This window comes from Pyxicephalus adspersus, chromosome 4 (assembly GCF_032062135.1).
Source record: "Pyxicephalus adspersus chromosome 4, UCB_Pads_2.0, whole genome shotgun sequence".
NCBI lineage: Eukaryota > Metazoa > Chordata > Amphibia > Anura > Pyxicephalidae > Pyxicephalus > Pyxicephalus adspersus.
This window is the reverse complement of record NC_092861.1, coordinates 127,494,748-127,515,320: the sequence shown is the minus strand read 5'-3', so window position 1 is coordinate 127,515,320 and position 20,573 is coordinate 127,494,748. Positions and strand designations below refer to the sequence as shown.

At 35.9% G+C, this 20,573-nt stretch overlaps 2 protein-coding genes across 2 annotated transcripts in view; both read left to right on the top strand.

Annotated features, from left to right (window-relative positions):
* The window catches only part of OTOR (otoraplin), a 291,057-nt gene that overhangs the window by 178,890 nt on the left and 91,594 nt on the right, over window positions 1-20,573 (top strand). The gene's annotated exons all lie outside the window — the stretch shown is intronic.
* PCSK2 (proprotein convertase subtilisin/kexin type 2) overlaps window positions 1-20,573 on the top strand; it is a 99,388-nt gene that overhangs the window by 34,826 nt on the left and 43,989 nt on the right. Inside the window, exon 3 of the mRNA XM_072409590.1 lies at window positions 18,372-18,485. Within this exon, the coding sequence (XP_072265691.1) occupies window positions 18,372-18,485 (114 nt within the window). The remainder of the gene's footprint in view (window positions 1-18,371; window positions 18,486-20,573) is intronic.

The window sequence follows — 20,573 nt, the reverse complement described above, 5'->3', positions numbered from 1 at the left end:
CCTGGCTCCGAGGGATGCTAAAAATGTAGCTACATATGCCCAGCTTAGTGTACATTCCATAGAAGCCTGCAAACATGCAGGTCACCATGTTTTATTGCAGAAGTGACATAGTGGTATTATTTTTTTACAAAGTCTTAAGAGCTGCAGGTCTCCCTGTTGTTGTGTGTGCCCATAATGGCAGTAGTTGTCCCTGTTTAAGGCCATATAGACTGTAATGAAAAAGCATGACTACCTGAAATGTGTGGCAAAGTGGAGGTGTTGTAAGCAAGGAGACCTGCAGCACTTGAGGTCTCCATATTAATCTCTGGAGGGGGTGAGTGAGTTAAGTTAGTTTAGGGGAAGAGAGGGGGAAAAAGGAATACAATACTATTTTTATAGACACAGTAATCCCTAAAGAAGAACTATGGTCAGGCCATGAATGTTTAAATATTTTCACATGTATCAAGTAGTAGTGTATAAACTTTAGAACAAACCCTTACTGACCTCTATAGGTGCAGGTATTGTGGAAAAGTTGTTAAAGTCTGGTATAACCCCTGAACTCCCCTCTTCATCCTGACTACCAGCTCTGTGTTAAGATTTGCAATTAGAGGTCTGGAGAGCTGCTGAATCACTGCTGGAAATATGTGAATTTAACTGCTAGAAAGCTTCAAAGAATAATTACAGTAAAAAAAGAAACATGACAATAAAGATAAGCATAGTGACAGATTCCTGTCTTCCCTGCCCTCCCACACCCCCTGCCTCTGATTGGCCACAGGTCACAGTGACTGTCAGATAATTTGGACTCTTCCTTCTGAGGATAGATCACGTGCAGCCCCTTTAATGACATCACAGTGGCTAAAGGGATAGATTACATACTACACGCGCAAGGTAATTAAAAAAGTTATCAAGGGACACTACAAAGGGTAAGAAGAAGACAGTTTTAGGGTACTTTTAAGGTGCTGACTTGAGTTCACCATTTAGGGTGAATTGTTCCACAGTGCCTGCAGCTACAGATGTCTCTGAAAGCTTGTTTTAATTTATATATATACTACATAATAAAAAGGAAGAAGTTTTCATTTATGTAGTCTAATTAGATTTTTTTGCCAGAGTGGTAGAGAAATACATTACCTTTTGGTTAACTTGTAATTATCACCCACTGTCTTGCATGCCCACTGGAGCAGCCTTTTTTGACCTTAATAAAACATTTTGGGTCTTTAGAGACCCCCTACTATAATTATTATATCCACAGCTTACAATATATTAGTGTGGTGGTCAGTGCGAAGAATGCTTTATAAATTGCTGGCCTTTTGGAAGAATGTCACCCTGACAGATCGCCAAAACAGAGAGGCACAAATAGCTTATTGCTCAAGAAACCATCAGCAACCTCAAGGATAAACCTGGTTGAGAAACACTGTACTGGAGTGATTTTTTTTTACTTTTTCTATGTGATCACTATGTTAGAAAGTGAAAGAGAACTCTTTCCAGAACAAAAAATGTCCCTGGAGTTTTGCTTTTACAGCATTCTTTGAAATACCCAAAACATCATAATTATAGTGAAATCACTTCTCTCTCTCCCTCTCATATATATGAATATCTTTTCAGTAAAATGATGTTAACAAGCCTTTATCATTATAAAAAGCAAAATAGCAAAGCCAGTTCCTACCATTTCTCCAGCCACCTTCACGGCTCTTTGTATGCTGAGAGACTACAGGTGCAATTTAAATGTCAATATGTCTGCATAGTAGTTTTGGAAAGACTCTGCAGCTGAGGTTTTTAATTATTTGAGGACTGCAGGCTGAAAAAAGCAACAAAACGGAGAACATGGGTTTAATGAAAACAAGCAACATCCCTGTCAATAAGGGACATTTGGCAATTGCAGAGAGAATGATGCATTAGCCTAACCATGGGCAGAAGACAGAAGTCTGAAGAGGCTGGTGATTTTTAAGTAGATGGAAACCCCAGCTGAATGACATTCAGTTTGTGCGTTGTGTATCATAAACCATTGCTTTTTTTTAATAGAATGTTCTTCTTCATTTTTTGTTTTCATGCACACATTTCTCAGGATGGGGTTCCAGATGGTGATAACATTGAATCATATCTGTGTATATAGAGAAAGGTATTCCTCTATTTTATGTGGGAGGGTGACAACCTATTAGCACAATTGGAATTCAGGTACAGAGTGCCATTACCTTACAGAAAGAAACAAAAGTTTGCAAAATTAGGAATATTCAACATGACTTTTGAAATCATATTTACATGCTAAAACGTATATGAAATTTCAAGTGGCTCATGGCTATTTAAAAGTAGATTCTGGTTATAATACTATACCTTTACAAATGTATGAATTATTTTAGTACACAACAAATTATTCTCATTAATTGATAGGTCTTGTAAACAGATCACAGCAGATATTGGCTGGCCGAAATGTTAAATTTAGTCATATGGTAAAAGATAGCTCATTCATGTATGTACATAATTTTAAACATTTTTTATTAGGGTTTAAATTAACAAAAATGCAAAGACAATATTATAAAGAGTCACTGGTGTCCATGTGTGTAAATTTTAACTGCAGTTATTGAGCTGTGTATACAGCAGGCTTTTTTCCAATAAAGCAGCTAAGGAGATTAAGGCAAATATAAAAGACTGACTTGGTTGACAGAAGACAATGTAACACACACACATAAATACTGTATATTCTTGAGCAAAATGAATAAAGTCAAAACAATTTACACATCCACTTCTTAATTCTCCTTGAACTGGACTGAACTCAGAATGGCTCCCCCTCACCAGTTACACTCAGGGTTCATTGAGTCTTTGGAGCGGTGGTCCTGCTGTGCGCGTATGCGCATGGCTGAGTGCAGTGCAAAACATCTCAGAAGGAACACATCTCAAAGTCACGAATGGGCTTATGTAAGACTCTTATCTTATATATTCTTTCTTACATGATTATAACCATGTAGGCTTTTTCCAAACAAATTATTATTTACCTATTATTTAGTTTGACATTTTCACCTTGTCAACTGTTTTTCTGTTATTGTCTTTCAGATTTTGATTTTGAGCATGTAAGGTCATTCATTTGAAAAGGTATCACCTGTCAGACAACAAGTGCCCCCTCCATACCCTTCATTCTCCACACATGCACACACAGATTAAGCAAAAGGGTCAGATACAGACAAACTAAACAAAATAAAGCCAGAGAGGGTGGAATAAAACTTTTACAACAAAAGCCTGCACAGCATTATTTAAAGTGCATGACGCGGGTAGCTCGGACCTTCTAGCCCATCCCTTATAAACACCATTGTCATAACTACCTTCTACTACCAAACTAATCTCCTCCTCTCCCACGTTGTACACTAGCCCAGCCCCCTCTGGCAACACTACCCTTTTTCTTAACCCCTTAAAAGCTCTGGGCTAGGCCCAGCCCCCGGTCATGTAGTCACTGCGCCTAATTCTTACGGCTACGTGCCTCTCTAGACTACAATAAACACATACAAAATTGTCTGGCATTTGGTGCCCCATTCATTGATCCATAACTGTTCTACAAACTTTGGGTTTAGACACCTATGCATATATATATATATTCTGTTATATTACTACCCTGGTATAGTTGACAAGCAGGAAATATTGCTTAAATATCACTTAATTGGTTTATGTAAATCTAATAATACTTTTAATCTTTTTATCTAAAAGTAAAAGAAGAAGCTTAGACTGTAGTTGAGCTTTAAAGGGCAAGCCTAAATGTGTTACAAAAAAATCCCTCACCATTACCCCTAACCACTTATCTCATCCTATAATATGATCAAAGGCTCATCTCTTTGTACTTACATAGCTTATTCCAATAGAAGTGCCTTTTTCTGGTCTTTTTCCTGCAATCATGTCTGGCACATTAACTCCCTATAGCCTTTCCCCACCAGCCCTTTTTAAAGGGGAACACTCCAACAAATAGCTTTCAGGTTTTCAGGAAACCCCTGCTATAAATATTACATTCATAGCTCACAGAACATTAGTGTGGTGGTCAATAGAAACAACGTCATCCTTACAGACAGCCAAACAAAAATTTAAACAAAGTTAAACTTAACTGTGAGGCTGATTTCCTGTTGCTCATGAAAGCCCTAACAACCTATGGAGGATCCCTAGAGTTTCATGGGATCCTGGTAAAGAAAGGCTGTCCTATAGACTTTATTGAGGCCATTCTGCAAAAATATTAATACCATTACTAAGAATTATCTATACTTTCCCTTAAAACCTATAAAGTCTGAGTATCAATTTAAAAAAAGGTGTCCCCATTTGTTTTTTCAAATATTGAATAGTATAAGAATTACTGGTTTGATGTTCCATTTGCAAGGAAGGCCTGAGTGCTCTCTTACATAGGTCACGTAGCGGTTCTGACGGTTTCCATGGTTAGCGGCTTTAGAATGTACTACACATTTCATATTTCTACGGATGAACTTGATCTCATGATTTACTATCCTTGATACACTCCAAAATATATGGCTTGTTTACGAACCATTCTGTTACTTCCTTATATTTACCCTTTCCCTTGATGTACAGTAAGACAGAAGATGACCTTGCACTGAATTATAGGCCCTTGCAATCTAGGTATTAGGAAGTAGTCCTTTGAAGTTGAGAATATAGTGCTCTTCTCAATCCTACACTGTGACTGAATGCTGGTGATTTTGTTAGACAGAATTACTGCTTTCTGGCAGCTGGAAGTGACATGGTACAATTTTCAAGGTAGTGATTTGCACATTTTATATGGAAAGCTGTTTCAGTAGGAATCAATTTTCAGCTCTGATTCAATGAAGCAGAACAAATACTCCACCTTGAAATAAATGTTGGCACGGGAAAGGCGTATGCTAGACTAACTAAAAGAATTTCCTGCTGTGGCCCAAGTATTCAAGCTTATTATTTGGAAAAAAAAACAATCATCCTTAACACATGTATATAATAATACAGTCAAATGTTAAGTAAAAAATGCACAGCATATTTATATTATCATATTAATCTTACTACTGTGTCTCATATGACGTAACAATAGAAACTTTCAAATAAAAGAAAATCCTGTGTTAGCTGGAGAACCATGACTGTTGTAATGTTCAGGCGATCCTTTTCTTGCCCCTTGAACTGTATGTGTTACAATGCCAGGAAAATTTTAGGATAATGAGGAGCTGCTGTCAGTGGGAACCTCACTGATCCAAGTGGTCGGTAGATTTCCATTTTTCTTAGAAGTTCTATTGACAGGCTTAGGGCTGTGAAGGAGGATACCAGGAAACATGCAAGATCAGAAGGACAATGCCTAAATGCACAAACGGGTGCTGAGATTTGAATTTTGTTAGGCTACACATTTAGTCTAGCTGAGGTTAAGCAATCTACCAGTACATGATGTAAGGTCAGAGCCAATGAAAAGATTCAGGAAAAAAGAACACAAGAAAGGAAGGATGAAGACCAATATATTAGCTTAGAGGAAGGGTAAATCTAAATAGACGGGATTTATCCAAAGACAAATACATTACTGTCTTACTTGACTCTTGTAGGAGACAGTAGCTTTTCTTTGAATCCAATGAAAGCGCTGAGAAAGGTTAGGAGAGCAGTGACTAGTCACTTTCTATCTATAATGCAACATAGTTTGCATGGCTACATCTACTTTTAACTCCTTGAACCTTCAAGTATTCAACTTCATTCCTGTTAGTTTAGTCAACAATTCTTTTCAAATGTAAATTACACATATCCATGGTCCTTCAATATATTGTATTCATGTGTGTTCACCATATTTAAGCTATGTTGCTAGATTTTTTGAGATGAATAAAATGTGACTGACTGACTGAAATACCTAAAGGGTATTAATTGCTTGTGTGTTGTTACTGGTAATTTTTTTGAAGATGCCACGGGGTGTTTGAGTAAAACTAAATGGGAATTTCAATTTTAAATATCTGTCACCAGTTTTCTCCATTGAAAATTTTGGATGTGTGTTGATTACCAACTTATTGGTTGAAGAAGATACACTTTCATCAGTGAAGCTGGGTGATTCAGCAAACCTGGAATGGATCTGGTCCAGGATTCAAGACATTTGATAACATATAGCATATGACATATATAACATATATTGTAAATGTCTCTCCAGGATTTTTATATCCTTTCTGTCAAATTTTTTAATGTGCCTATTTTACTATTCACCCATTGCTACTTACTGTAAAAGTATGCTCATACAAAGACTGGTGGAAACCATCATGTGCATTAATATGATGTAATTAATAATATTAAAGTGCTTTAAGATAGCCCGTGACACACATTGGTTAAAGCCTAATATGCTCTTAATAATTTATGATATAAATATTTTCAGAATATTTCCTTTAGATTCTAAAAATAATCATTTCATTATAGTTTTTGGTGTAGACACATTGACACAGATATGGTAATCTAGTTGAAAATGTTACATCTGTATTTTTATCACCATTGCTTCTATATAAACAAAGCTTCCACTATAAATATCAAAAATTGTGAACAAAGAAATAATATGATAAGGATTTCCGAAATGTATAAAACAGCAAAAAGAACAAATTATAATTTTCTCTAAGATGAGCAGAAAATAACTTACTTTATGGAACAATTTCTCTTGGTGTTTTATGAGATACATTAAAGCTTTGAATTTTACTTAATACATCCCGCATCCAAAAGCTAATATTTAAGCTTTAGCAGGAGTGTGTTTGATATAAAAATAATGTGCGGATTCAAAACTGCATAAAATACACTACGCCTGAGAGAACAAAAACATAAACAAATCAGGCTGGAATATAAAATACTTTGATCAGCTATTCCTGTGTTTTGTTTACCCCGACAAGAGGAGAGATTGTGTTATGAATTATTTATGGTACAATTATTGGCAGTGCAAAGATTAATTAGATATTGAGCCAAAAATAGTCATTAATCAATAGCAATCATACATTATTCAGATGCACCTGTCACGGTGACAGAACAGCTAGATCAGAAGAGTTCTATGCAAATAAATAGGAAATTGAGAAGCTTGTGGGAAGTGGGGTGGAAATAAGCCGCGCAAATCATTTATTTGTACAATTTGTCGAAGTGATGGTGGGCCATGGAGGTTCCAGAATCAGTCATGGTAGGATTTGGGTTTATCTAAGCCTTACAATGCTTTATGTAGAGCTGAATACAGAAATATTGTACTAAAAGTTATATAAATTTTTTTGGGAAAATCAGTAAGCATAAAGATTCATCCCAATCAAGGAAAGTGTTGCATTAAAATGTATGAGTAGATTTAGAAACACTAGGCAGCAGAGATAGAAATGTGGCTTTCCCCAATCATTTATTGACTTTTTCATTATTTCCCATCATAGTCAAAAATTCAATCTCACTGTTATATAAGAATATTTGTAGATTATCTCAATATATTAATCAATGATTGTATTATTAAATAAAAAATAGTTGTGTAAAAGAGAAGATTCAAGTCGAGGGGAGCATTATTAGGCTTAGTGTGATTCCTGGTTCCAGTCTTGGAACTTCATTGTAATGTAGCTCCTGATTTCCCTATTTTGTGAATGGCCAAAAATCTGAGGTTGTGAAATTGAGGTGCAATGGACTTGATTTATTAAAGCTCTCCAAGGCTGGAGAGAATACACTTTCATCTGTGAAGCTGGGTGATCCAGCAAACGTGGAATGTAAATGTACTACATGTACTGCTGAAAACTGATTTTTCTCTGCTTTATACTCACAGCTCGGGTTTGTTCCCTACCCTTCAACTGGACAGTAAAATAATAGGTAGCAGACTGATGAGCTCATCTAACCATCACTTTGCTCTATATTTGTTATTTGTTCAAATTAAAACCAGACCCTTCAGTAGGATTAGGGCCTTATGGGATAGGAAATGGTGTGTATGCCCCCTCTATCTATATTCTGGTCTTCCCAAATAGGAAGGGGGCAAGAACTATGAAGCACCTTGGATTTTTTTGTGAAAAACCAGACCCCCCCCCCCCACACCTTTGACATCAACGATAGCCTACATACCTTTTCCCTACAATGTTACCCCTGTGTTTTGGGGATCTGCAGGTGGGGGCTTATTTGCAATCTGAAAGTCCCCTTTAATAAGAAGGACCCTCAGATATCTTGTCCCTGCTGGCCCAGGGAAATGTTTAATGTTTTCTGGGTTGTTTTTGTTACTTCTTAGTTTATATACCACTATTTTTCTTATGAGAAAAACAAGAACTGTTGCATAATGAAAACTGAAGTAAAGGGAGAAAAATACTTTTTTCACAAATTTCAAGTACTCTTTTTAAACAAAATGGAAAAGCTTTTAAATAGCAACTTGAGTTCTTTTATACAAGCAACCTTAGTTCTAAAAATAGGGGTTTTAAAGTTACATTCCTGCTGTTGTACAATGACTAATGACTTCTCCTCGGATTGTGAATTAACATCCAATTTTATTCTGTTTTCTTTTCACTTTTTTCCCAAAAGCTACATACATTATGTGTGCTTTCTATTTTTAATTTTCTACCTTTCTCTCTCTCCCTCTCTGATCTTCTCTCTCTCTCCTTCTTTCTTTCTTTGCTTCCAGGTTGTCTATATATGTTTTTTAAGTTTGTCTAAACAGTGCAGGCAGTGCAGGCAATGAATGAGAGAGAAGGTATCAGTCTTTCCTCTGACTCGTATGGCTGTTGGTAAATGTAAGCTTGAATTACTGAACCCTGTAAACAACAGTTCTTTTTCTTTATTCTGTTGTAGCATAGCCTGTCATGTATCATTTACACATTTTTATATAGTTGATAGTAGCCAGGGAGGATATCATTTAAAAGAGTCAAATAAATATATGGTTTACTGTATATACTGTATGTTGATTTTTCTTAGTATATTTTGGCTGTTTTGCGAGTACCAATCTGCAACTCGCTACTGGGTTATATTTAAAGCTGGCTCTAGTATGGCACCTTCCCATATCTCCAATTTGCTCTGCTAGATTTAATAAAATCTGTGTCTGTTTACTGAAATACATATTGTGCTTACAGTTTTTGCAGTATATATTAAAATATACAATCTTTGTAGTTCTACATTTGAAACAGTTCAGGTCAGCCTGCATGGTGGTCTTTTGTTTGGTATTCTTACAGATTTGGCAAGTCAGCCCCCAATGATGGCCGTTTATTTGGCATTCTGACAATATTGACAGGGCAACCCCATGGCGGGCTCAAATTTGTAATTTTTACAGGTTTGCAAGGTTAGCCTCTGTGGTCTTACAAAGTTTAGCAGGTCATCTTCCATGGCAGTTTTATTATTTGAATTACCATCTGGCAGGGCAACCTCCATAGCCGTCTCACTTTTGATTCACTTTTGATCTTACAGTTCTGGAAAGTAAGCCCCAAAAGAAGTAATACTTATTTATCATCACTGAACTCAGACAGGAGATATCAACCTTACAGCCTAGAATTACTGCTCTGGCAGGGAGTAAATTAGCAAATAATCAAAACACAAGTATTCTCTGAAGGCAAAGGCTGTACTATGAATGTAGGTGTTTTCATTTTAGTTAAAGAAGAGCTTCTGATTTGCACACTCATACTCAACATTATATTTCTTCCTATCTGGGTCTAATTATTATTTTATTATTCTTTTCGTAATGGCTAGCCCCAGGTGATTTTAAACCCCTCCCGACCCCTCACCCTTTTCATTTTTCTATCTTTTTTTTATTATTTCTATCACCCTTTAACTTTATTAACTTGCTTCTCAATCTTATCAGATGTTTAATTTGAAATATATATAAGCATACCATCTCCTTTTTATACATATCTTGTTTTTTGTTATGATTGACATTGTAAATTCTATTTACAGTTTAGTACATTAGTATTACTATTAGTTACATATGATGTATACTATTCCAAGTAAAATGCAATAAAAACAACTAAAAAAAGAGTCCTTTAATTGTGTATCTAATAACAGTTCTGTATGGATACAATATTTAAATATATAGTCTACCTTAAGATAAATCATCAACTTTTAACTAAGCTAAAGGTTCTTTATTACCATCTCATTTAAACAAAATCATTAGCAGGATATATGCTGTATATATATATATAGTTTGATTACTTTGACAATAGTTCTCTTTTTTTATGGTTTTATATAACCACCATATGTGTTATCATTTATTTGACCTGGTTGTGACTGGTCAATACACTAAGCACAGATATCTAGCCCATCTTCCTGGCATCACACATTGACTGGCTGGTGGAAGGTAATTACTAGACTGATCTGCAATTAATATTGATCTCATGTTAGAAACACTATTAATGGTTATTTCATATCATTTCATATAAGAAAAATTGAAAATCACACGAGTTAAAAGAACATGCTGGAAATTACTACTAAATGATTCTCCTCATTTTCTGCAATGGCCAGCTGCTGTAATATATAACAATTTCACTTCAATGTGACATAGCAACTGGTGGAAAGGTATTGACTGGTGAGATGAATACCTTCTTCAGTGTGCTTAAAAATTGATTGCTGGACTCTTTACTCAACAGGTTATGAATGTTATATAAACACAAATATTGTGAGTACAAACATTGATCTTCCTACTTGCAGAAACCCTTTTATTTGCCATCACACAACAATATATTTATTTGTGAACCTGTACCATTAGTAACAGACTAGAAAGTTAATGAGGTCCCCTTATTCTGTAAATGTTTAATAAAGTAAGATAATTTGGAATAAGTGTAGCAAAGGTCACATCTATGCTATATAAGAGCTGAATTTCGAATATATAAAACACATACATTAAATGTAGCTCTGTATTACTGTATACATATTTAATGCAAGCAGTGTAGATACCTACATATGATTCTGTAGTGGGCTCTCGCAGTCCTTGTATAACATCATGGACAAGCAGCACAAAGGGCCAATCAGTAGTGCTGTAGTGTTCATGTGCTAACAAACCTATTTACAGGGAGCAAAGTGATTGAGAGATGATCTTATTTGCGTTGAGGAGGAACAAGACCCCTTAATGTTACTTAACTGTTTTGTTCTGCATATTTAGGCAACAAGAAGATCACAGTGGGGCTGATGTAAGAAAAAGTGTGGTATTAGAAACATTTCCTTTTGATAGCAGTCAGCAGGCCAGGTCTGGAAATAAAACAATGACTTAATGGGTTTGTTTGTTTGCCAACACTTTCTTTGCATTACTTTTACTCACTCTTTTCTATGCACCAAAACTGAAGGCATATATTGGTGTTTTAGGTGGCAATTGAGTGTTAATGGTGCACCTTGCCATGGGCCTGATTTGTTAAAGGTCTCCTTGGCTGGAGAACATACACTTTCATCAGTGAACCTGGGTGATCCAGCATACCTGGAATGGACATCTGCTACATGATTGAAAAGCCTATCCTCTACAGGTTTGGAAAGCTTTAATAAATCAAGCCCCATATGTGTGTGTGATGTGGTGTGCTGCATCCAGAAGGCCATTCCAATGAATGGGCTGCCAAACACTGTGCATTACAAAGGACATGCTAATGCATATGCATTTAGTAAATCCTCTGAAATCCCTGTAGTGGAAAGGAACCATAATTGGCTTCTACGGGCAACATGATTTTTTGCTGTTAGCACAACTCCACATCCCTGTGCTCTTGAAAACAAATATTTTATTTTGACAAAGGTATACCAGTTGGAACTATATGGTATTGCCTGAGAACCCAAAAATGGATACCCAACAGTGTGCAGCAAATACATTGTATTTGTTCACTCATTCAAAGCCCCTATCAAACATGTCCTAAAGGCTGGAAAATATGACTTTGCTCTTGGGAGATCATGCAAACTGCTGCTTTTTTTAAATTATTATTTCCCATCGTTGCAACTTTGTCTTCAATTTTTATGTTGAATATCAAGTCTGCAGGGCATAAATAGTATTTTCCCCCATGTTAAATAGACCTCTACGAAGTACATCTTCAGTTTTTATTGGTAAATGAAATCAGCAGGAAACACATTGTTCTGTCATTGCCTATATCCATAGTGTGCCTAATGAAATGTTTAAGACACAGGCTCTGTATAGACATAATATTAGCAGTACATAGAGAATGTTATATCCTACAAATAAAAGAAAATAAAAACTTAAACAAACAAAAAAAAACACTCTGCAGTTTTTATGTTGAATCGGTGGGCGCTGGGGATACTATTAGCCCCATGCTTACTGTTAATATATATTAATATCACCCGGATATGCAGTAGTACAGAGCTACCGGCTGAGCAGAGTCAGATGTAGAGGTTCTTAGCTTTGCTTGAGTACTTTTTATAAAGTCGATTGATTATTCAGATAATTTGTTCTGCTTCATTGTCCTGCTCCTCGAAGATCATCCCAGACACTTTCAAACTCATGTTTAAGTGGAACAGTATTACAAAACAATTATTTTTTTGTATTACTCTGTCAGTTCGGTTTTTAGCCTTGTTTTCATTTGTTGGAATATGGATTTCTTTCTCTTGAACTAGTGCCTAATTCTGGTCTTTTTTTGCTGGAACTTTATATATAGAAGTCATGCTGTCTATTTTGTCAGAAATAAATTTAATATTGATTTTTTTTTTTTTTTTTTACCAAGCACTATTGCTAACTGCATCTGTGGTAAAATGACATATCCTAAGCAGGCCAGTATTAAGACATTACCTTGCTCCAGGCATAGGTGAATGATTATTCCCCACTGTAGAAGCTCTACCCCTTGTGTGTGGTGATGAAAATGCACTATTAGAAACAGTGCGGGGTCTGATTTATTTTTTCAGGGGTTCGGACAACATACAAGGAATTCAGCTCATACAATAAAAAGCACTGAGCTACCTTGAAAACAATTATACAAGTGCACCTTCTGGTCCATAGGAAAAAAATGGTGGTCAATAAGCACACATCATGTGATACATGCCCCATCACATACTCCTACATCCTACACAAATTTGCCGACCATCTGGTGCTAACAATATGCATACATACTAACTCAGGCATTGGGACCAATTTATTAAAGCTCCCTAAGGCTGAAGAGGATACATTTTTTCAGCGAAGCTTGGTGATCCAGCAAACAGCAGGAATGGATCTGGTCCAGGATTCAAAACATTGGCTAGAGAATAGCTAATGACTTTGAAGAAATCCATTACAAGTTTGCTGGATCACCCAGCTTTACTGATGAAAGTGTATCCTTTCTAGCTGTGGGGAGTTTTATTACATCAGGCTCATTGTCTTCTTTGCAGTAAAATAAACTTTCCTGCATGTTTGCAGACACTTACCTTTCTGTGCTCTGTCCTGGGTACAAAGCATTTTTATCTGGTCTTCTTCCAGATTCAAGATCTTTGGTTCACTCATTTCTGACAGCTGAGTATGCCAGGGATGGTACACTGATCAGCGTATATGCATATGGCATTAGTTAATTACATCTGCATTTTCTAAAATTCATTTTTTATATTAATGTATGGATAAAACACTTTCCATATTTCTAGTTGTGCCAGTATGGTAATGGCAGACATACTTGTGTTCAGTCATTACTGTATTGGTTGTGCCAGTAACACTACTTATGTTGTTCCTGTAGGCAAGTCATTGGTTGTTCTAATAATAATTTTGCTTCTTTACAACTTCTGTGAATATGATCATTACTGGGCAGCTTATATCCTCCAGCACCAAACTTACCAGCCACTTGGTCACAGTCTTCCATCCTTTTGCTTAACCCCCAAGAAACACAAACCGTATTTGGAGTTTAAATGGCCATACCAGCTGTTTTTATTTCCCCCAAATAAATTGTCAATAAAGTCATAATAACATCTAGTAGAAGTACATAAAACATAAAATCAAATATGTATATCAAATGAAATCAAATATAGAATTCAATATTGAAACAAACCTTCCAAAAAAACATTATATTAACAATGTAAACCATGTAAACAATCACAATATCTTGATCCCATCCTTAAAAGTAGAGGGGTACCTGTAAATTCTACCTGTTAAAGGTTGGTCAAACGCAGGTCTTCAAAGTCCTCATCCATTTTAGCAAAAATTTTAGGGTCTGCTACCACGTTACATATATTGTTCCCCGATGCAGCCCACCGTGGGAGTGATATCATACATCAGCAGCCCCTGTCCCCACTTAAATATTAGCAGATGACTACTTTTTCCATCACTTTTGGAGATACCATACCACAAGTTGGGTCACCCACCTATACAAACAACAGCTGTGAAAACTGCCAACTGCCCCCAGTACCAATGATCATCTTCTCATTCAAATAAATCATCAACTGCCTACTAACTGGCAGGCAGTTGGGTAATGCTCACCTTCTCCACCAATCTTTCTTGCAATCCTCAATTACTTTTCCTCCTCCTTCTAAAACCTCCCACCCCTTTCTTCCAAACTACCCAATCCTATACTCACCTCTTTGTTCAACTCCTCCAACTTAACTTTTTCCGTGCAGTCTCCCTGCCCCTTTCAGTCATGCTAGTCCGCCACCTACAGTCCTCCAACCTATGACTCCAGGCTGTCCTTGATTATGCTTTTGTAAAAATATAGTAAATCTTGGAAAAGATTCGAAGTGTTGGGAGGGATCTGGCACAAAATACTCCTATACTACCTTGGGTAGAGAAAATAATAAATTTAACACTTTTTTATTTATGCAGTGCCTAAAGTTTGGCACATATGGTAAACAGGAATACATCAAGAGTCTGACACAAATCAGGTGCCCTTTCTTGTTTTTCAATTGCGTTCATTTAATTCCCCCGAAACTGTAATTAATCTTCATTGTAAATCACTTGTCACACAATGTATTTCATTATTTAACTATTGATCGTCCAGCAGATTTATTGAACTGGATATTAAAGTAAAAGGTTTTTTAATGATAATTACATTTTTTAGAGTGACAAAACGAACATGAATTTGAATCGATGCCTATGAGTTAGTTCACAACTAAACACATTTAGTTTCACAATATTCCTTTTTTAAAAAAAAAAGGATTGTGTGTACCTTAATTTATTATGTGTACTGTAAATTTACACCAATTTATTTTGTGCTGGTTTTATGCCTCCAATTTGGGCACAAGTCATTTGTTTTAATGACAACCTTAATCCTACTTAATCCCACTTCCTCTCTGGATGGCATAATGCATTTTCAAATTAACAAGCAAAAGCAATAACAGTGTAAAAAAGGAATTCCTTATGCAAAAAAATGTGACACTGATATTCTGTAGGAATATAAAAAGGAGAATTTTAATGCTTAAAGCTCAAATCCAGCCAAAAATCCAATCATATGCAAGTTTTTTTTTTCTGAATAAAGTGGGAAAAGATTTAAACTTCTATCAAGTTTTTATAACCCCCAATCTTCATTCCTACATACAATGGGGTGATCCACTAGTTCAGTTTAGGCTCACTTAGTAAATGTGGTGCTTTGCAAATATTAACTATTTAAATGCAACACTTTCCCATGTTTATTCATGGAACAATGACAGCTCTAGTCACTCTTTTTCCAGGTTAAGGTTGGGCTTTAATTATGACTTATAGCTACAGATCTGTTGTTTCCATTGGTTTTCTAAATGCTTTTACTATTTGTTTTACTTAACATTTCCACCTCTTGTAGACTGCATGTAGAGTACTCTAGACACACTTATGCTGTGACTAATACTAATAAAAAACTTTAATAAACAAAAGAAGAGCTTGTGATTTCTAATAAATAAAATATACTCCTAAACCCATAATCTTTTTTTTTTTTTTTGCATGCAATTAAAAAGAAATCATTTAATTCTTTTAATTTAGGTTTTATTCAGCATTTATCTTGGTGTACCTATTGCCCAATTTAAGCATTTAAGGCAGATGGGGCTATGCTCTCATGCCTCTGGTGGAATTCTGATGGTCAAAACCTTTATCCATGACTTTAGTGGCTGTTGTAATCCCACCGGTCTGGTCTGTGTACCATGTAATGTGCATACTAAATTTATGTTGTCCATGTTTATAAATGGAATGTGTGTGTTGTTGTATGTGGCTTTTATTTGGACACATGGGAATTTTTCAAGTACTTTTACCCTACCCCAGCTTTCCAGCCATGGATGAAAATAAAGACATTTCAGCAGCATTGGCATCACCTGTAGATGCATAAATCTTACAAAAAAAATTTGGAACCAGAAATCTGAATGCCGCACATGTCTGCAACAATAGCCACAAGTGCTGCACCCACCACACCAATGTCAACACAGTGATCACTGGCCAAAACCTAGTAGATCAGCATTTCTTAGCTTGCATGCTTATTGAACTTTCTGCAGGTTGAGGTTAATGTGTATTTGTTGCCCTTTTAGTGAGAGAAATCATAGTTTTTTTTTTAGTTTTTTTTTTTGTCCTTTTGAGTGATTTCTGCTCACTCACTGTCCCAGTAAAACAGTAGGAACTGGAAAAACATCTCTCCATAGGGAGGGGGAACCTCCTCACCTAACTTTCTTAAAGAGTATGTACAGTCAGCATTGTTTCCAGTTTTGGAGATGTTGTTTCAATTGTTTTGGAGATTCATTGTTGTAAAAAGTAAGGGTATTTACACCTTTGCATGTGCAGGTAGAAATGTGCTCCACTAAATGTGCTTGAAAGGGCCCATCCATACAGATTCCTTTAAAAAATAACTAAAGTACAATAGATAGATGTGAACTTCCCACACAGGAATATATGTTAATTTTATTCAAAATGTATATTAATGTGGAAATAATGGACAAGTGTTAGCATTTCTTCTATCAGCTAGGCACTGTGCACAGATCCATCTGGTTTATCAAGTAATCTTCATTTCCCACCTCTTTACCTTACAATCAAAGTGTAATTCAAGGCATTTCTAACCTGCAAGATTATGTTAATTATCATGATTTTTTTTTCTGGAAAGGTGTTCTTTTTCATCACATAATCTGTTCAGTGAAATGGCAACTTGATGATGTTTTTTTGTGTTTGTGATGAAGTGTCACTGAATTCTATAGATATCTTTAGAGACTGTATATCACAGCTTGTGATCCCAGAAGGTGGTGTCATACTCAGAGCTGTCATTGTTTTACTGCTTTCACCATGATGAAGCTGCCAGCCCATCAATCAGTAACCTTGTATTCTGCTCTATTAATAGCAGCACCGCAAACCTTTGGAAACAAATGACATGTGTAGCTACTAAAAACTAATATATCATACAAACAAACTGTATATATTCCAGCATGTAACTAGTGGTGGGCTTCATGGATTTGCAATCTTAAATAATTATACAATGCTGCAAGTTTAACTAGATTTCATAGTAAAAACTATAAACCTGGAAGATCAGGATTTTTTTCAGGAATGCCATGAAATTTTTATAAACTGTATTAAACTGTTTAGAAAAGATAGGGTTCTCTAGTATAGAGTTGTTGTTGTTGTCCCCATTTTCTAATGGGGATTTATTTTCAAATATTCTGATATAAAATACTAAAAGTAAACTGATTCCTGAGTGGAGATTGGATTTGTGAAGTCTTGTCTTTTACAGTCCTGATTGCAGTCTGTAAAATATTTTCAGGTATGGTACCCCAATGTTGAGCGCTGACCTGGTTGCACACTTCTAGTTCAGAGTTAACATGTTTTTCTATTTGTTAGAAGCAGGATACTTATTAAAGCAAAGTGGCAAGCCTATAAGAAATGTATTGGTAGACAAATTAGTCCTAGAGTTACTGTAACATTAGCAAATCTATACGTACGTACTTACTCTTACTCATGCTAACTGCGGTAATTGCATCCTGACCTCGTACATCAATCTGCTTGGAGCTGCAACTTGCTACCTGCATCTACTAATAAATAACTTCCCCATCCAAAGCAGGTCCAGCAATATTTTTTCTTTTATCTTACTGTAGCAAAAACAACTTTTATTTCACCCTGTGACATCAGCACCAAACTGGTAAACTTGTAGGATAGGTGCTGGAGGAACAATTTATACTGACATAGCAAATCCCCCATAACCGCATCCTCTTAGAGCCCTTTTCTACTCCCAGGCTCTAGGGGTCCAAGGCAGCAGCATTATTTTCTGGGAAAGAAATTAAAGTATGGATGTACAATTTGATTGATGGGTGGGCGATGGGCAAGTCTGACAATGCTGATTGGGGTTTCAGAGCAGCAAAGGCGTTGTGTTCTCAGCTGAAAAGAAAAGGCTAGCAAATTTATTGAGTAAATATAAATGCAAACATGGTACTCGAATGAACCTATATGAAAAACTCATACAATTGGGGCCTTAGGTATGTGAATAAGTAAATTTATACAGCCATATCTGTTTGTAAAATATGTATTAGATAAAATATATATTTATTACATCTGGGCTACCACCATTTAAAGTAATAAACAAAATTATATGGTGAGATATTAGCAGTAAGAAAATGTATTGCAAGATCTTCATAGAATGTTTTGCACTTTATTTCAGGTTCGAAAAGTTATTCAGCAAGAAGGTTTTGACAGAAAGAAACGAGGATACAGGGACATCAATGACATAGACATCAATATGAACGATCCCCTTTTTACAAAACAATGGTATCTGGTAAGTGAAAGGTTTAGTATGTTTGAAATGGTAATATTACAAGATAGTTGTAGGCTGATAACATTTAGTAGGATTATTATATTGTAGTATTGTTAAACCCAACACAAAGATATATCAAAGGGTATGACTATTACAGATCCTATTGTATTAAATGAAAGCAAATGCTATTTTCTATGTACATTTTTATATTACAAAAGAAATGGATTGCACTACCACAGTTCATTTTTTCCTGTCTTAGTTTTATCATTTTTTTTAGGCTTATCAGAGGGTAATACACATCAGAGGTAAAGCTATTTTTGAACAGGATGTCCATCTGGTAATTATGTTTTATGGAAGAAAAATAAAATTCTGTGGTGGTGTGGGCTACTGCTTTTGTAATTCAAAAAATGCCCATAGAAAGAGAGGCAAATCCTGGCAGGTCTCAAGCTCACATGAGTGCTGTTTTGTTGAAATGTCCTACCCTGTTGAGATATCCAATTTACACTGTTAAAAAAATTAGTCCTGCTACCTATCCTTAATAAAGTTTAAGCTCCCCAACCTATTACCCTCCTACTGGTGCCTAAACTTTGGAAGCAGCTTTTAGCTAACTGTATCCAGGTAGGATAATTGACAGTTAGGCTGTCTCGAAGAAACACCATTCCACATACAGCAATGATTTTAATGACCTGTAAGGTGTTTTATTTGTTTACATTTTTTGTGTTTTTTTACCTGTTTTCGTAATAAAGAAGGGGTCCACCTTTTGCAGCCCTTCCTTGGCCCTGGTATAAATAGCACCAGTTGCTTTTTCCTTCTGCTTGCACAGCTTGGGGGAATAATGTGTATTTTAGCCTTAGTTATGGTCATAGAATTCTTATTCTTTTAGATTGCAGGAGGTGCAGTCAAGTTTGCATATCACTGTTCGTGTGACATGCGCACTTCTGATTGATTTTCTAGTAGTGAGGTAATAGAGAAGAGGACACATCAGCAAGAGGTGGGCTGGAGACTTTTGCCTAAAGATGGGAATAAAATTCTTAAAGTTAAAACAACTCCATCTTATTTACTAAGCAAAGTAAGCATTTTCTATGCCTCAGGGCAGGGCTATTCTCAACCCAAGTTCTGTGAAACCCTAGGGCTTCAACAGAAGTTGCAAGGGGTTTCTTAAGCTAATGCCAGAAATAGTCTGGGTCCTAATCCATTAGAAGCAGTAGCATATGTTTATGATCCTATTAACTGTTTGTACTGATGCTTTTTAAATTCCACTCTAAGAATGGCATTCTTTTCACAAATTCCTGTTGAATTATTTCTAGCCTGGGACCCCTGAGACCCTAAAATTGTTAAAAATATAGGTTCCTCTGTAGGGTATATGGTTTGGGAAAAGCTTGAATAGATAGATAGATAGATAGATAGATAGATAGATAGATAGATAGCAGTTAAATGACAAAAAAATGACTAAATAACAAAAATAGGATGACTGATAGAAAAAATCATCCTTAGAACTGGTGTGCTAGAGATATGTGGCATAAACCTTGCGATCTGCCTAACCTTCCGAGCTCTTGGGTGTTTCCTACCAACAATTCAAACCAAATCCCATATTACATTACAAAAATATGTCTAAAATTGTACCTCCATAACCCCAGTTTTCCATGGAATAAAAAAATGTTTGTCCTTCAAATACACAAAAACATCAATTGGTGTGATTTGATAAAGTGTGAAGTACAGTAAGGGAAAGGTAACACTAACATACAACTTTGTTCAACAAAAAACAATCATTGTTCCCTGATTAAATTTTAAAGTGAACACTCCTTTGCACTTCAGACTTTAATACATCAAGGCAACATTTTCCAGTGGAGGTCTCCATGGCTTACCACAGCAATATGGATTTGGGCGTACAACCAGTAATAAACAATTTAAAAAAAGAGTAGACAGGTGACATTTCCATTAGTTTTCTTATATTTGGGTGTCAGAGAAGTAAAGCTGCGTACACACCTGCAATTTTTCTCGTTGGAAAGGATCTTTCATGATCCTTTCCAACGAGAAAAGACTGCACGATGCATGAACGGTGCTGTACATACAGCACCGTTCATGCTCTATGGAGAGGGGAGGGGGAGA